The following is a 12,867-nucleotide window of genomic DNA, read 5'->3' on the forward strand; positions in this document are numbered from 1 at the left end:
CAACTTCGACCATCAATTTGAGCTCAAATTTTCACAGGTTTTATATTTTACTGCATATGCTGAGATACACCAAGTGAGTAGTTTGTTCTTTGCAGTTACCAATAGTGTCCAGTGTCTTTAAAAGTGGGTTTTAATATGATAAGCACATCAACAATAAATACAGTTTTGTTTAACTTTGTTTTTTGTTTTAAGAAGTTTATTTTTACATGATCAACCTCTCCAATAAACAATAAACATCACAAGAAACAATGTACAATGTTATTTTATATATTACGGAACTTGTTTTTTGTAAGTGTACGTCCACATGCCCATGACAAGTTTACTAAAATCTCACTCTCATTTGGCACAGTTTTTGAATCGTGCACAATTTTTTTTCTATTGGGCAACCCTTGGCTCTTGCTAAGCATGTTTTTTCTGGAATCCATCAAAATCAAACAGTGTAAAATCAACGCTAAAACCATATATAAATTTGTTGGTTTTTACCCAGACACTGATGTGTGTTAGCACTGTATACTCAGTACTTCCCCCGAGTCCTGTGAAAAAATATCACAGGCATGTTACTCGGGTGGGATTCGAACCCACGACCCTTGCAATTCTAGAGCTGTGTGTTAGCACTGTATACTCGTTGCGGTACCCGCTGCCAAAACATAGGATTCGAACTGCTTCCAGCTACCGGGCAACCTCGGTAGTATAGTTGGTAAGACACTACTCTAGAATTGCAAGGGTCGTGGGTTCGAACCGATTCGATGCCTGTGATATTTTTTCACAGGACTCGGGGGAAGTACTGAGGATACAGTGCGAACACACATCGGTGTATGGGTAAAAAAACAAAAAAATAATATTCTTTATCCCCGATGCAATATTAACATCTATTATAGCTAAAACCATAGTTTGATTTACATTCCAGGACTCCAGTTCACAAACCAAGGCATGATCAAATATTGATGTGAATCTAACAAATATCCGCCTACAAGTTAAATTTTGAAAACCTTAAAGGCAGTGGACAGTATTGGTAATTACTCAAAACAAATTATTATCATAAAACCTTTCTTGGTTACGAGTAATGGGGAGAGGTTGATGGTATAAAACATTGTGAGAATACGGCTCCCTCTGAAGTGCCATAGTTTTCGAGACAGAAGTAATTTTCCACGAATTTGATTTCAAGACCTCAGATTTAGAACTTGAGGTCTCGAAATCAACCATATAAACGCACACAACTTCGTGTGACAAGGTTTTTTTCTTCTTTCATTATCTCGCAAGTTTGATGACTGATTGAGCTCAAATTTTCACAGGTTTGTTATTTTGTGCATATGTTGACATACACCAACTGCGAAGGCTAGTCTTTGACAATTACCATCAGTGTCCAATGTCTTTAAACGATTTATCTTTCTTAAAGTGCCTTAAAGACTCTGGACACCTTTGGTAAATTGCCAAAGATCAGTATTCTCAATTGGTGCATCCCATGCGTAAAATAAACAACCTGTAAAATTTTGCACTCAATTGGTCATCGAAGTTGCAAGAGAATAATGGAAGAAAAAACTCCCATGTTGCACAAAACTTTGTGTGCTTTAAGATGAATAACAAAATTTCAAAAGACTTCGGGCCTGAACCCATTGATATTATGAGTGAGAAATTACCTCTTTCTTCAAAAACTATGTTACTTCAAAGGGAGCTGTTTCTCACAATGTTTTATACTATCAGCAGCTCTCCATTGCTCACTACTTAGCAAGTTTGTATGCTTATAGTTATTAGAGTAACTACCAATAGTGTCCAGTGCCTTTAATTTAAAAACAAACACAAATATTTTGTGCTAGAAGACATGACTCAGGTAATATCTGACCAACTTAAGTACAAACAAATTCTTGCACAATTTTCCAGCATCTTTTATAACTCTTTTTGTCAACTCAATACACACCCTGAATTACATAAAATGAATAAATTTAAATGAATTAACTTGAGATACCATACAGAGAAAAACAATGATTTAAAAATATTAAAATCACAATGAAATATTCATGAGGTACGGAGACAAAACTAACCAACCGCAAGAAAAATAACAACTGTAAACCGGTCACACTGCAGCAAAACGAAAACGATAACGATCACGACGCAAAAAGAACGCATTCTATTGGTTGAATTGCTCCACGCAGAATACGCACGTGCTCATTCATGTGCTCATTCATGAAGAAATCTGAGAAAGAATAATGCACTAACGGTTTTTTTCTTTTCCTAAAAAAAACTTTCAAAACCATATTCTTCAGAAAGAATCCTTTTTAACAGCTGCAGTACTTTTTACATGGTTTGTTTTTATGGGTTTTTTTAAAGCATATTTATTAATCTATGACCCAACCTTTCTAACAATTCCCAACTTACTCCAAACAATTCACCAACATTCTAGAAATATCTCTGGTCCAGTGAAAATTCTGAGTATTATCTTCTGTTTAATTAAATCTTCTTAAAACTCAGGCCCCGCCGTCACTTTATTGTGCTTTTGAGTATGACAGAAAAACCACTGCCATTTTGTTTTGACTTTTGCCCTATCTTCAAATCAAATATATCTGGAATATGAGTGAATCTTTTAAATACCTCAATATCTTTATTGGACTAAAATGTCACCTGCGAACAAAATAAATTGTGTAAACAAAACATTTTAACAAAATGAAGCGGTGTATAATCATGGTATATGCGCTGTGAAAATATTTGTAAAACTCCCTTAAACAAAAAACATGAAACAAACTGCCTGCAAAGGAGTGTGATTTAGACAAAAATGCCCCCAAATTGTATACGTTTCGGACATCTTATTTCATACTAAAAGGAACGTTACAGAATTGGTACGAAACAAAAATCGTGAAGATCACAGATTTACATCAAACTTACACAGTCAAAAGATGATGATAGTTGAAAACATCCCTTGAAATCTGTCTGAAATGACATATTTGGTGAGAAATAAATAATCAAATTTCGCATTTGGAGTTTATCGCTCAGTGAGCGTTTTATTAGTTTTTGTTTTGGCATCGATGCGATGCAAAATTTGTAATCTGTTTTTCACTATTCTTTCATGACCAAGATGTCCGACCGATCTCAAACTTCTACAGGTTTGTCAGTTTATGTATATGGTGGTTTACATTAAGTGCTTACACTGTCAGCAACCTTTTTGCTAGCAAAACCAATTCTGTAATGCTCCTTTAAACTTAATTATCTTGCTTACACATCAAAAAGTGGTGACAAAAATATGCTTGTGCGAATCTTTAGCTTTTCTTTGTGCATTTGAACACAAGTAATTTAAATGCTGTTTCGGTATCTATTAACCATGCAGTGTAATAGACCGTATCGAACATGACATTTCCATTCAAATACATGGCATCTTTAAAGGAACACGTTGCCTTGGATCGGTCGAGTTGGTTTTTGAAAATCGTTCTGTAACCGTTTGTTGTAAAATGTATATGGTTAGAAAGATATTGTAAAAGTAGAATACAATGATCTACACAAATGCGCCTCAAAATGGCGTGGTTTTCTTTTTACCCTGTCGACTAACACGGTCAGCCATTTATGGGAGTCAAAATTTTGACTCCCATAAATGGCCGACCGTGATGGTTCGCGACGTAAAAGGAAAACCGTGCAGTTTCGAGTGATACTTGTGTGGATCATTATATTCTACTTTTAAAACATCTTTCTAACCATATGCATTTCATAACAAACGGTTTCAAACGCTTTTAATAGACCAACTCGTCCGATCCAAGGCAACGTGTTCCTTTAAGCGTGTACGTATGCGCGCATGTTCCATAAAAATAACTTGGGAAAGCTGCATGCTTTATTGATGTACGCGTTTACACGCACAGACGGCCTGTCCTACAAGATGGCGACTTTCATAGTAACAAACATGTTATTCGATACGGTCTATTGATCAGGATATTTCAAAGCGTAGTATAATCTGTTACCAGCCAAATATAAATGTAAAGCTGTGTGTTTTAAACTGGTTCCCAGCAAAAAACTCTCCGCAGCAAATACACATTTTCTAAAGTGTAGACTTTTCTGAATACGGGGGCCCTTGTTAAATATGTACATAGAAATGCTATTCATCTGCTTTTGCATGGGCAGGTTCGGTTACCAGCCAAAATGTGAATTATAATGTCAGTTTGAACTAAAATGTTTATGTGCATGGTAAACTGGAACTTGTGTTCCGGATCATAAACCGCTAAGCCTGATAACAACGAATTACCAGCTAACTTGTGAAGCAGTACTATTTGCTTAAAGACAGTGGACACTATTGGTAATTGTCAAAGACCAGTCTTCTCACTTGATGTATCTAAACATATGCATAAAATAACAAACTTGTGAAAATTTGAGCCCAATCGGTCGTCGAAGTTGCGAGATAATAATGAAAGAAAAAACACCCTTGTCACACAAGGTTGTGTGCTTTCAGATTCTTGATTTCGAGACCTCAAATTCTAAATCCGAGGTCTCAATATCAAATTCGTGGAAAATTACTTCTTTCTTGAAAACTACGTCACTTCAGAGGGAGCTGTTTCTCACAATGTTTCATACTATCAACCTCTCCCCATTACACGTAACCAAGTAAAGTTTTATGCTAAAGATTATTTTGAGTAATTACCAATAGTATCCACTGCCTTTAACAGCTTTATAAGCTGGCACCCAGGGTCCTATTTCATGGCTCTATGCTCTCGCATTTACCATTCTCCGCAAGCGCCAGCATTGTAAGTTTTGAATGTGTAGTAACGTGGAGTACGCACGGGCACAAGCCAAAAATTCCCTTGAAAACCCATGAGATACACTTTAAGTCAAAGTCAGAATTCCCAGCTTCCGCAAGCACTTATTCTTTGTTTATGGCTTTAAGCAGAGCCATGAAATTCAACCCCTGGTCACCGAAGGTAAAACACACCCCCTTAAAAACTTTAAGAACAAGAGTTTTTAACCGGCTCAGTCCGAGTCATCACTCCCTCTTGATCTCTGTTGTTTGTTGCCGTTCCGCTCTCCGCTGCGACTTCGGGCGGAGCTGTTTGAGCGGCTTTCTGGGGTAGCGCTACGGCTGCGACGTGGTGTGCGACTACGCCTCGGTGATTTGCTGTTGTGCGGTGATCTGCTACGGCGTGGGCTGCGACTGCGTTTCAGGCTGTTTGAACGACTGCGACTCCTTCTGTAATTACAAAGTCATAAACAAATATTATAACAATGATTTCGAATAGCAAAGTGTTTGATATATTTGGTCGACGCCGCGCTTGTCATAATGTGTACTACATGAAGTTTACAGATTTTGGAAGACTTTAACTTTTGAAACAGAATGCTCTGGGGTCAACTTCTATGAAAACTGGGTTGTATTCAGTTCCAATTCCATCATTTACCGTTTTCCTTTGATGCTACGATCACGGCTACGGCTTCGTCGGCTCACGGGGCTACGGCTACGCCTCCGGGGCGGACTGCGGCTACGTCTCCGCGGGGGGCTGCGACTCCGCCTCCTGACTGGACTGCGACTTCTCGAGCGGTAGTTACTGCGGCGCCTATGAAACACAGCAAATAATAACAGACATGAAATAGCCGTGGCTTCCCCCTTCTTATATACAAAATTATCCTGCTGCTGTTCTATGTGCTGAAAAAAAAGGATGTAAACTCGTCATGTACATGTCGGGCTAATCCAGTTGAATTTTTCCAGCATTTTCAACTAAGGTGGAGGTGTTTTAGTTTGCCTAAGTGGTAATACTTCTCGGCTTGCAGTTCGATGGTTGTGGGTTCAATCCTGTGCCAGGAATGGAACTAATGTCTTGTTACTGGAATACATTTTCTTGTTGGTGATTTTTGTGGTAGTGGAAGCTCGCTCCCTACATGTAGATATTTGTAGGTTTGAAGCAAACTCAAACTATTGTCCGCAAACTGGACCTTTTCTCTGGCATCCGAGTATGTTTTCACACACCCTTCTTTATATTTCGTCTACATAAACCTCTTCTTGTAAATAAGCAGTTTCAGCTACGGACCAAACGTTTCTTCAAGTATCTAAAAACTTGTTACCTCCGATCTCTGGAACGAGAACGTGATCTCGAACGATATCTGCGGAAAAGAAAATTAAACAACCCGTGACACAGAATTCTTTAATGAAAATCATCTCTCCCCTTCCACCCTTTCATAAATAATAATAAAACAATACCAATAAGTGAAACTTAATTTGTCCAACTGCCTTTCAAAAAGCCCCCAAAACTCATTTAACTTTTCCTTAAAGACAGTGGACACTATTGGTAATTGTCAAAGACCAGTCTTCTCACTTGGTGTATCTCAACATATGCCTAAAATAACAAACCTGTGAAAATTTGTGCTCAATCGGTCATCAAAGTTGTCACACAGAGTTGTGTGCTTTCAGATGTATGATTTCGAGACCTCAAATTCTAAATCTGTGGTCTCAAAATCAAATTTGTGAAAAATTACTTCTTTCTCGAAAACTACGTCACTTCAGAGGGAGCAGTTTCTCACAATGTTTTATACCTCTCCCCATTACTTGTTACCAAGTAAGGTTTTGTGCTAATAATCATTTTGAGTAATTACCAATGACAAGTTTTAGATCAGAGTATTTTCTAGACTTCTTACCTTGAACGACCATATCCCCCAAATCCGCCACCTGGTGGGAAATAACAAACATAAAAGTTTAACTTTAGTGAATTTTCGAAAACAAAATCAAACCGAAGACCAAAAGGAAAGAGAGTCATACGCTATTTTACACAATGCCGTTTGAACATCACCCACTGTACTGTACGGCTGGCGTATTGCGTTTTTGCTAAAAACTACAGTAGACGATACTATTACATGTAGTAGGAGGGTTGACTGTGTACTGTGTAGATGCATTCACCCTATAAAATGTTCATGTTGCAGGCTGGTATAGTTTGTATATGGCAGACAGTAGGAGGGTTCAGGTTGACTGTGCTGAAGGTGCATTCGCCACATGATTGCATATTGCAGGCTGTCGTGGGTTATCATTGAAAGTCACTGTGGATATTGAATGGTCAGACAGTAGGAGGGTTGACTATGTCCATTCACCACATGATATCATGCTACAGGCAGCTGGACAAGTTCATAATTAAAAGTCACAGTGGGTGGTTGATATTGAATGGTCAGACAGTAGGAGGGTTAATTTCTGTTGGACTGTTTTGATGCATAATCAAGAAGATGGACACGACTTACGGTAACCTCTGGTGTCGCTGCGGCAAGCTCGGGCAAAGTGGCCTATCCCACCACACTTATAACACTCGTCATCGCTCTGTGTGGTCAAAAGCAACAACAAAATAAATAAACAAACAAACAAACAACTATTGCCATAGTGCTTTAAAATTATGGTGTTTTTTTGCTAATTTGCAGTAATTTCTAAAAGAGGGCAAAACTGTAATTTGTTTGTCGAACATGTTTACCGGTAGTCCTTTGAAAACATAGGAATAAGGCCGGACATACATATCGTCATTGTGACAAATGTGTCAAAGACATTAAAATTTATCGATAATGGATTTGTTTCAGAACCCAGTACGTAACATTGCGTAGTGAAATTACACTACTTTGAATAAACACAATATTTTTCTTTTGTTGTTACGAAGTGACAATTTAAATTTACCACTGATTGTGCATTGAAACTCATAGCACTAATGATACATGAACCATAGAGAAAGGACCACATGAACTTACCACGCCGCGTTTTGGTCCTCGTGCCCACTCAACCACGATGCTCTGCCCACAAATCTCCTGACGATCTTCAAACTTCTGGGCGTCCTGTCACATACGTCAAATACAAGAAATTGTATAAAACACACAAAAATGTTCTTAGAAATATGGAAAACAGACTAAGTTCTCTACCAATTATCCTTTAATAAACAACTTGTTTATGTATTGTTTACATAAAAAAAAATCGTAAATTAATTCATGATTCATTTGTTTGTTTACATGTATATTTTAAATTTTTGGTTTGTTTTGGGGGGCAGTCAAGTTGCAACATACTGAATAAACTCTGCCCCGTGCACAGTGACCAAGCACCCAAAAGCCTGTCACATTTTGAAGAATTTAAAAGTGGTTTAAGTTGAAATTCTTAAAGAAGACACTGATAAACCAAAGGAAACAAAAAATCTACCTAAGAAGGAGTTATTCCTCCAAAAACAAGAAAAATGTCACACACTAAACTATCGCCAAATCAAATAATAACCAAGATAAATTCTAACTTCAAATTTCCGTGGGAACTGGGGATGTCCTAAAAAGCAAGTCATAAAAAAAATCACTTAAAAATGTTCATCCTTTGTCTTAGGAACAGGCGGTATTTCATTTTTTTTTTTTTGGGGGGGGGGGGTCAGGGATGGTTTACCAGCCACACTGATGTGTATATAGACTATGTGACCTCTGACGTCACACAAAAACCATAACATGATTTGCGCACATACCGCCGGGCAAAATCTTTGTGTTTTGGCAGCCCTGTGAAACATGACGTTCTAAATCTGTGGTCTTGAAATCAAATTCGTGTAAAATTACTTCTTTCTTGAAAACTACGTCACTTCAGAGGGAGCCGTTTCTCACGATGTTTTATACTATCAACCTCTCCCAATTTCTCTTTACCAAGTAAGGTTTTATGCTTATAATTATTTTGAGTAATTACCAATAGTTTCCACTGCCTTTAAGTACACAGTTTAGCCTGTTGTTAATTTGTTTCTTTTTTTTCTGATAGGGGAGGGAAGGTGGTCGGGGGGTGGGGGCCGTTAGAAGTTATCTTGGCTATTGTATGTAAAGCATTCACTTCTCATTACGTACTCTAAAGAACAATATGTGCCGTCAATATGTGTTGAAAGGAGGTGGTCAGGTAGACATGAAAAGCCGCCCATGGTTGGACCCGGTTTCATTAGGCTCTGCAGCGGTCAGCGCTAGTGTTTCAATTCACACTAGCAAGTCACATGGCTTTATGACGGAGCTACTATATTTTGGTAGAGCGCCCTCTTGCAACCAGACATGTGGCTTGGTAGCTTGTCTTCGCCGCACGTCTGCTTTTGGTAGTGATTTGAGATCTTTGGTTTCAAAGTGTAAAGCGCCCTCTTGTGGCCCGGATATGGGGTATCTAGAACCTCCGAAAACTCGTCTAGCGCCCTCTTGTGGCCCGGATATGGGGTTTCTAGAGCCTCCGAGAACTCGTCTTTGAGTGGTCAGGAGGGGATTGTGGTTGACGGTAGGCTGAGGTGGGTTGGTAGCGACCCCCCGGCTAGGCTTCAATCTCTGGCGGTTATGGTAGTGTTTTAAGGCTCTAAGGTAGTGACAACCAACCAACGTCATTCATTCGGACTTGGCAGTGACCGAGAACTTTTTGGGTAGGCAAAGGAACTCTGTGTAAAATGCAATCATTCAAGAATTAAGTGTCAACAAGTAAATCAACAAAAAAGCATCCAAAAGTAAAAATTGAAAAATAAACTGAGAGCAGAAGTAAATTTGATTCAGGAATGAAGGTTCTGTTTTTCAAACTGCATAATAATCTAAATGCATTTTAAAGACACTGGACACTATTGGTAATTGTCAAAGACCAGTCTTCTCAACATATGCATGAAATATAAAACCTGTGAAAATTTGAGCTCAGTTGGTCATTGAAGTCGCGAGATAATAATGAAAGAAAAAACACCCTTGTAACACGAAGTTGTGTGCTGTCAGATGCTTGATTTCGAGACCTCAAATTCTAAATCTGAGGTCTCGAAATCAAACTCGTGGAAAATTACTTCTTTCTCAAACACAACGTCAGTTCAGAGGGAGATGTTCCACTATGCTTTATACTGTCTACCTCTCCCCATTACTCATTACCAAGTGAGGTTTTACCTTTAATAATTATTTTGATGAATTACCAATAGTGTCCACTGCCTTTAATCAATATTTACTTCAATTTGTCATAAGAAGTGAACACTCGCAAACCTAACTATGTAAAAACCCATGGCCCAATTTCATGGAGCTTCATAAGCACACAAATTAGCTAAGCTCCAAACAATTATGCTAACCAGACTAAGGTTACCGGTCATAGTACCATGTCACATGTAGAATTTATGACTGGTGTCTTGCTCCTTTTTGGTAAGCAGAAAATTGTTAAGCAATATTTCCTGCTTTAAAGCAGCTTGATGAAATTATATTCTTGCCAAGAATTTACATGTACTTTTTAAATCAATCACCCCCTTCAATCGAACTAATGTTTAAATTTGTTTTTGTTATCAGAATTATCATCGCAATTAAATTATGAAAATTATATCAAATGGTAAAGTACAGCATGTTAATTTGTTTAGTTTCTGCTGTATTTCTTGTGAAAAGAACAGGGGTCGATTTCACAAAGAGTTAAGACTAGTCTTATCTCGAGTTGGGAAGAGTTACTCGTCCTAACTTAGGACTAGCTATACGTTTTTGATATTAACTCATTGTGAAAATCGACCCCAGACTTTTTTTGCTGTTTTCTAAGCAAGTACATGTAGATACTGTTTTCAGACTTTCACAGGTAACTTTTCTTGGTATGACCCTACCTAAAAGAAGTGAGCCATTTTGAAGACCAATATTGCGTTAAATTTCAGATGAGTTACTCAAAGATGGTTCTCACTTGAATTGCAGAATTGGATCAAAATTACGGTATGTCTAATGCGTGTGAACCAATGCACTACTTGACCCGAATATATTTTTATCATTCATTATTTTATTATAAATATTTAGGGTCTTGGTCAATTTGCGCCTTTACTTACCTCCGCATCCCGGGGGTCTTCATAATCAATGAAGGCATAGGCTGTTGAGAAACATACAAATAAATTAATTAATGAAATAGTTGACAAAGGGAGATTTGTCAACACCTTTGGTACATGTAGTTGTCAAAGATCAGTATTCTCACTTGGTGTATCCCAAAATCGGTTAAAATTTTTACTCAATTGGTCATCGAATTTGCAAGAGATAGAAGAGAATAATTAAAGGCTTCAGAGCCTGAAGTCTTTTAATATTTGAGTGAGAAACTACCTCTTTCTCAAAAACTGCGTCACTTCTGAGGTTTTCTCACAATGTTTTATACAACAGCTCCCAATTTAACTTGTTACCAAGAAAGTTTTTATGCTAACAATTATTTTGAGTAATTACCAAAAGTGTCCAGTGCCTTTAAATTTGTCAGAACTTGGAGGTCTTTGAACTTTTTGCAACTATAATTTACTTTAAAGGTTAGCAAAGCAATGGAAGGGTCAAAATGAAAACCGCATTTGAAGAAATGGACAAATATTTATTATTACTCACCCATTCCAGTCCCTGAAGTTAAAACATCAGGATCCAAATCATTATTTCATCCAGGACCAAGAATCCAAGAGAGAAAAAGAAAAAGGACAAACAGGAAACACATATCGTATTATAAGATTGATTCTAATTATTGAATATTGTACCTTAAAAAATGAGCTATACATGTACCGTTTTGGGGGTGAAAATAATAAGGGAAAAAGTGGTGGAAAGGGAAAAATTTCTGTTAGTCTGTTAGTTCTTTAGTATGTCGATCAAAGTCAAATGTAAAATGTTGTGAATTTCACTGAAATTGAAGGGTGGCACTCACTGCCACTGGTGATAATGATACGCAATTCTTTCCCGTTTCATTTTGAAAGTACAAAGTGACATCGTAATAAACAGAGTATTATTTTTGATATTATAAATTGTAATTTAGTTACAAATTTACACCAACATTACAAATAAAATAGTTAATGTTTTAAATAATTATGTACTAGCAACTACTACTAGGCCTACTTAAAATAATATTTCCTTCAATTTTGATAGTTTTGTAAAATAATTTTGTAAAATAATTTTTGTAATAATTATAAAAATTAAAATCTTTATTTTTTATTATAGTTAAGCCTCATAGTCATGATATAGGCTATTATGAATATTAATAATATTGTTACTAATTTGTCCCTCCTCCTGCCTGTCATAATTCAAATTGTCAATAAAATTAAAATAGCAAATGGGACCATATATATAGGCCTTTTTAGATGGGAAGCCGGCCTTATTCTGGTGTGGTTAATAAACCGTGTAAACATTTTCGGAACAAAATTCAAGATCTCCCTTTTTAAAACCAATTGTATGAAGGTCGAGTAGTCTACAAATAGAAAACCAGAGGCTTTTTAAAAGGTCGACTCGTCTCAAAACACGAAAGAAACGCTTACCGTATTTCAGTTCGCATCTCTGCATCGGTCCGTACTTCATAAACACATCTTCGACATCTCTCTGTCGAGTCTGCTTACTCAACCTTCCAATGAAGAGCTGAGCAGACATTTTGGCAATCAACAAGAAATTAATTTGGTAATATTCTCTCGATTTTACTTCCCCGTTTGTCGTGTGGCGATCGTGTGTGACGTGTGTACAAAAAACAACAGTGTGCGTTGCTTCGTGTTCAAATTGTAATCTTTCGCTCGTCCCCTAATACGCTTTACTCACTGATGATAACCCTGCGGACGAGGTGATCAAAACTTAGTCAGTGTTCATTATTTCTCACCAAAACATGTATTGGCGCTTGGGTATCAGACTTTAATTTTCCCCAAAAATGTTTTTTCTTTCCCCGCAATTAATTTTATTAAAAGTAACTACTGGGTTGAATTTCAACAAAATTAACAATACTGCCTTGGAATTCGGTTCGCTAATACCCAAGCAACGATTTGTACCCAATATTTTTGGTTTAATGACTGTGTAAGACGGGTTTTAGTTTGCAAAGTTAATAAATAGTACAGGCACAGTAGTTGGTGTTGCCAGGCTGTTCTTTTACCAGATCTTATAATTTCGAGAAAAAAAAGTAGTGAAATAATTTTGTATTTTTGAAAGATGATAATTACAATAAAAACATAAATTCCCCAAGGTGAACTGTAATTT

The 12,867-nt window shown here is 37.2% G+C and overlaps 1 protein-coding gene across 2 annotated transcripts; it reads right to left on the reverse strand.

Annotated features, from left to right (window-relative positions):
- Window positions 1-210: 210 nt before the first annotated feature.
- LOC139953687 (uncharacterized) lies at window positions 211-12,686 on the reverse strand. Of its 2 annotated transcripts, XM_071953198.1 has the most exons (9): window positions 12,168-12,686; window positions 11,257-11,268; window positions 10,725-10,765; window positions 7,675-7,758; window positions 7,183-7,258; window positions 6,592-6,622; window positions 6,022-6,060; window positions 5,361-5,516; window positions 211-5,155 (listed from the first exon to the last, which is right to left on the reverse strand). In XM_071953198.1, the coding sequence occupies exons 1-9, from the start codon at window positions 12,274-12,276 to the stop codon at window positions 4,939-4,941; spliced, it is 765 nt and encodes a 254-aa protein (XP_071809299.1). In that variant the 5' UTR covers window positions 12,277-12,686; the 3' UTR covers window positions 211-4,938. The 2 variants fall into 2 exon arrangements, with proteins under 2 accessions (XP_071809299.1, XP_071809300.1); XM_071953199.1 differs by lacking the exon at window positions 6,022-6,060.
- Window positions 12,687-12,867: the final 181 nt, after the last annotated feature.

This window comes from Asterias amurensis, chromosome 22, assembly GCF_032118995.1.
Source record: "Asterias amurensis chromosome 22, ASM3211899v1".
In the NCBI taxonomy this organism is placed as follows: domain Eukaryota; kingdom Metazoa; phylum Echinodermata; class Asteroidea; order Forcipulatida; family Asteriidae; genus Asterias; species Asterias amurensis.

Excerpts from the sequence above, each read along its gene's own strand:
- LOC139953687 (XM_071953198.1), bottom strand. The coding sequence starts at position 12,276 with ATGTCTGCTCAGCTCTTCATTGGAAGGTTGAGTAAGCAGACTCGACAG. Across the intron at positions 7,759-10,724 it reads AAGACCCCCGGGATGCGGAG|GACGCCCAGAAGTTTGAAGA; the intron begins GTAAGTAAAGGC and ends CGTATGTGACAG. Across the intron at positions 5,517-6,021 it reads TCTCGTTCCAGAGATCGGAG|GCGCCGCAGTAACTACCGCT; the intron begins GTAACAAGTTTT and ends TGTGTTTCATAG.